Genomic DNA, 3,747 nt, shown 5'->3' with positions numbered 1-3,747 from the left:
GGTGTCTCTGATATGAAGGGGGGCTCCTGATATAAAAGGGGTGTCTCTGATATGAAGGGGGGCTCCTGATATAAAAGGGGTGTCTCTGATATGAAGGGGGGCTCCTGATATAAAAGGGGTGTCTCTGATATGAAGGGGGGCTCCTGATGTAAAAGGGGTGTCTCTGATATGAAGGGGGGCTCCTGATATAAAAGGGGTGTCTCTGATATGAAGGGGGACTCCTGATGTAAAAGGGGTGTCTCTGATATGAAGGGGGTCTCCTGATGTAAAAGGGGTGTCTTTGATATGAAGGTGGGCTCCTGATATAAAAAGGGTGTCTCTGATATGAAGGGGGGCTCCTGATATAAAAGGGGGCTATTGATGCAAAGGGGGGCTCCTGATATAAAAGGGGGCTATTGATGCAAAGGGGGGCTCCTGATATAAAAGGGGGCTATTGATGCAAAGGGTGACTCTGATGTGAATGGGGGAAATCTTCATTTGAACAGAGCACATTGATGTGAAGGGGGGACCCACTGTTTTGGGCGTTCTTGCATGGAGAGTGTAAAGTAAATGTCACCAGCACAGAAAGCCTGATGAAGGGGTACCCTTGAGGCCCCAAAAAGTGCTTGTACTGAATGGCAATGTGTCAATAAACTGACTTTTGCTGAAATACTTTTGGTGTGCTGGTGACATTTCCTTTACACTCTTGTACTATACACGGTGCCGTCCGTGGTCGCTACAAGCACCCACCTGCTGTTGCAGGGCTTCCATTGTTCCTGTAAGGAGTGCAGCTGGTTTTCTATTTTATCCTTGCATGGAGATTCCCGTAAAATCTATGACATTTTAGACTGAGGTGCGTCAGGATTTTGCATACTTTTAAACGGTGCCGCGACTGAAAAAAGGTTGAGAAACATCATCCAGGTAGAGTTTAGAACAGATCTGCTTTAGGAACTACTCCCTGATGCCGTCCTCCACCCTGATTCTTTCACATGGTTTCTCAGACTTTCTTTTGTATTGTGTCACCTGTGCCGCCCTGCCCTCCTCTCCCCATACAGGAATCCCAGTGCAACACAAAGGCTCTCAGGGCAGGGCTGGGCTGTACCTGGCAGGTGGTCACATGACACGCTCAGGTACAACTGCCTGCCAGTAGGCTGGGAAGAGCCTGACACTCAGACTGTCACACAAACAAAGCAAGCATGGCTGATCCTGGGCTCCCTCCAGTGCCGAGCCCTGCTGCCGTCTCCTACCCTGCTACCACCCACAGCTTGCCCACTGGCATAGAAGTTCTTAGGACCTACACCGGAGCCTTCATCTGCCTGGAAATAGTAAGTACGAGAGGAGTAAAACAAATGCTCAGGCTTATACAACCAGGCAGTGCAAAGAGCAACCGTGTGATGGAGCAGTCACAAGGATGGCTTTTTATTGTTCGTAGCTTGTCGTGTTAAAATAAAGATCAGGAGCAATGCCGGTTTGAGGGTTTTGAGGGTGCAAGGTTTTCATTGATCTCTGGTCTTTTGGTTGAGAAAGTTTGGAGTTGAAGTGATGCCCTTTATTGACTAACTTGAGTCATAATCGATGCAAGCTTTGGGATTCCTTCGATCCCTTCGTCGGGCTCGGTACTTTTCTTTTGGTGTGCACTCCATGGACGAAGGAATCACAAAGCGAATGCATCAGGATACTTATTTTCAAAAATGTAACAATTATTTTCAGCTGAGTCCAATGAGATTTGATAATTGTGGTCACATGGCTGAAATAAAGATCCTTATCCTTGGGCTAAGGGCCTGTTCCCACGATTCCGTTTTGTGTGCTGACCGGCTCCGTACGCTGCTGCACTCAAAATGCATCCCAATGTATCCCTATGTGTTTTATGGGCTCCAGTTCTCACGTGCGCAGTCCGTTCAGCTTACGACAGAAAAAATACTGCATGTCACATTTTGTCCAGTCCGTAAACGGTCAGGAAACCCAAACGCGTTTATAACGCATCAAAACACATCAAAAACGCACTGCACTGCAGCTAACATACTAACAGCCCCACTCCAGCAAAAAAAATAAAATATATTTTTTTAAACTTGAACGCATCAAAAACGTGGCAAAAACGCACTGCATCAGTCTGCAGATCTGCACCTGATCAGGACCTGATATCATGTGAACAGGCACAGGACCTGATATCATGTGAACAGTAAGTACCGCAGCGCTGAATACTGAAAAATGGCCTGGATGGGAAGGGGGTTTAACACCGCGGATGTCAACTGGTTAAGCTTTGCACGTGTCCTAGTTGAACCTGTGTGTGTAAGGGCTAGTTCACACCAAATGCGGTCCCTTCCGGTTTGCAGCTGCATCACAATGCTTTCCTATGGTATTGTGCTCTGTTCACATCACTGCAGTCCGTTCTGATGCAGCCAGAAAAAAATACTGCTTGCCCTATTTTAGCTGCATTGGATCACGACGGAATACATCAAAAGTGCATGCAAACGCACTGGAACGCACCTGAAATCCCATTTTAAGCATGAAAAAACAAATAAAAACGCATGAATGGTGGTAAAATTGCAGCAAAACGCATCGCACTGCAGCTGTGCAGATGCATGTGGTTCTGGTGTGAACAAGCCCTAACAATATATTTTGTTCATGGTGGGAGATGTTCCGATCTTGGTGTTAGCTGGTGCTGGTTCCCAGGGACCGTCCCAGGTTCTCGGGTTTTGTTCCTGGAAATATGTGTCCCTTATTTGAAATGCTTCTCAGATATTCACCATGAAAATTTCGGATCACCTCCTATTCTTAGTACTTTTCATATCAATATTTTTACATGAATCTAATGGTGGTATCTAGGATGGCTAAAGGTATTTTATAGTCCTGGTTCAGTGAAACTGGCATTGTAGACTGCTAGGGCTTTCCAGGACAGTATCATGGACAATTGGCTTAAAGGGTAAGACTGCCCATACACCTTGCGAGCCGTCCGATGATCGGACTGTCCGATGATTTTCGTACGGCGGCCCCATCCTGTCCCGATTTATCGCAAGGTTGGATCAGCGATAATTGGAAGAAAGCACCTGGACGAATTGCGGTAATCAACCGCACGTATTTTCATCTGCGCATGTGCAGTGTAAATCGTACAAATTGTGACGTACGGAAATGCCACCAACCTTGCGAAAATCATACGATCGACCGAAGTTTTCTAACCTGCTGGTTGGTCAAAAGTCGTACGATTGTACAGTATTTGAGGTTGTACACGCCCATCAACCTTACGAATATCGGATGAAAACGCGTTCGCATACGAAAATCACCAGATATTTGTAAGGTGTATGGGCACCTTTTAGTCCGCTCCAAAATGATACAGTATTATTGTTATAGGTGGAGCCTGACAGACTCGGTGAGCCCTGGCTTTTATATGTCTTACATCCTCCTATAAGTCCCCACTCTTTCCTTGTCCACCAGGAAGTTTTGGTTGTTCCTGCTCCGCCTATTACATTCTTCTACATTATATGTCTTTGATACTCCAGCAGTGAGGTCTCCCTGCCATAGTTTCCATCTCTTTCTCTCCACTGAGGAGTTTTGGGTATCCACAACTGCCTTTTTTTGTGCTCCAGCTCGTTCTTTGTTTAATATGTTTTTATTTTTATTTCACAGTAATACATATATATATAAATATAGAGTTGCATCTTATTGCATAGATAATATACATAACTTATTTAGTGGTCAAGAGCCATTCCATTCTTTTTTTTTACATTCCAGTCAACACATAGATATATATAAAAAAAAAAAAAAAAAAAA

At 45.0% G+C, this 3,747-nt stretch overlaps 1 protein-coding gene across 1 annotated transcript in view; it reads left to right on the top strand.

Moving 5' to 3' along the window:
- Window positions 1-1,014: 1,014 nt before the first annotated feature.
- Window positions 1,015-3,747, top strand: part of MAL2 (mal, T-cell differentiation protein 2) — a 53,115-nt gene continuing 50,382 nt past the window's right edge. Inside the window, exon 1 of the mRNA XM_018553342.1 lies at window positions 1,015-1,304. Coding sequence (XP_018408844.1) covers window positions 1,176-1,304 — 129 coding nt within the window. The 5' untranslated portion in view covers window positions 1,015-1,175. The remainder of the gene's footprint in view (window positions 1,305-3,747) is intronic.

Source organism: Nanorana parkeri, unplaced genomic scaffold (assembly GCF_000935625.1).
Source record: "Nanorana parkeri isolate BGI_ZX_2015 unplaced genomic scaffold, ASM93562v1 scaffold117, whole genome shotgun sequence".
NCBI classification, from domain to species: Eukaryota; Metazoa; Chordata; class Amphibia; order Anura; family Dicroglossidae; genus Nanorana; species Nanorana parkeri.
This window is presented reverse-complemented; position numbering and strand designations above follow the sequence as displayed.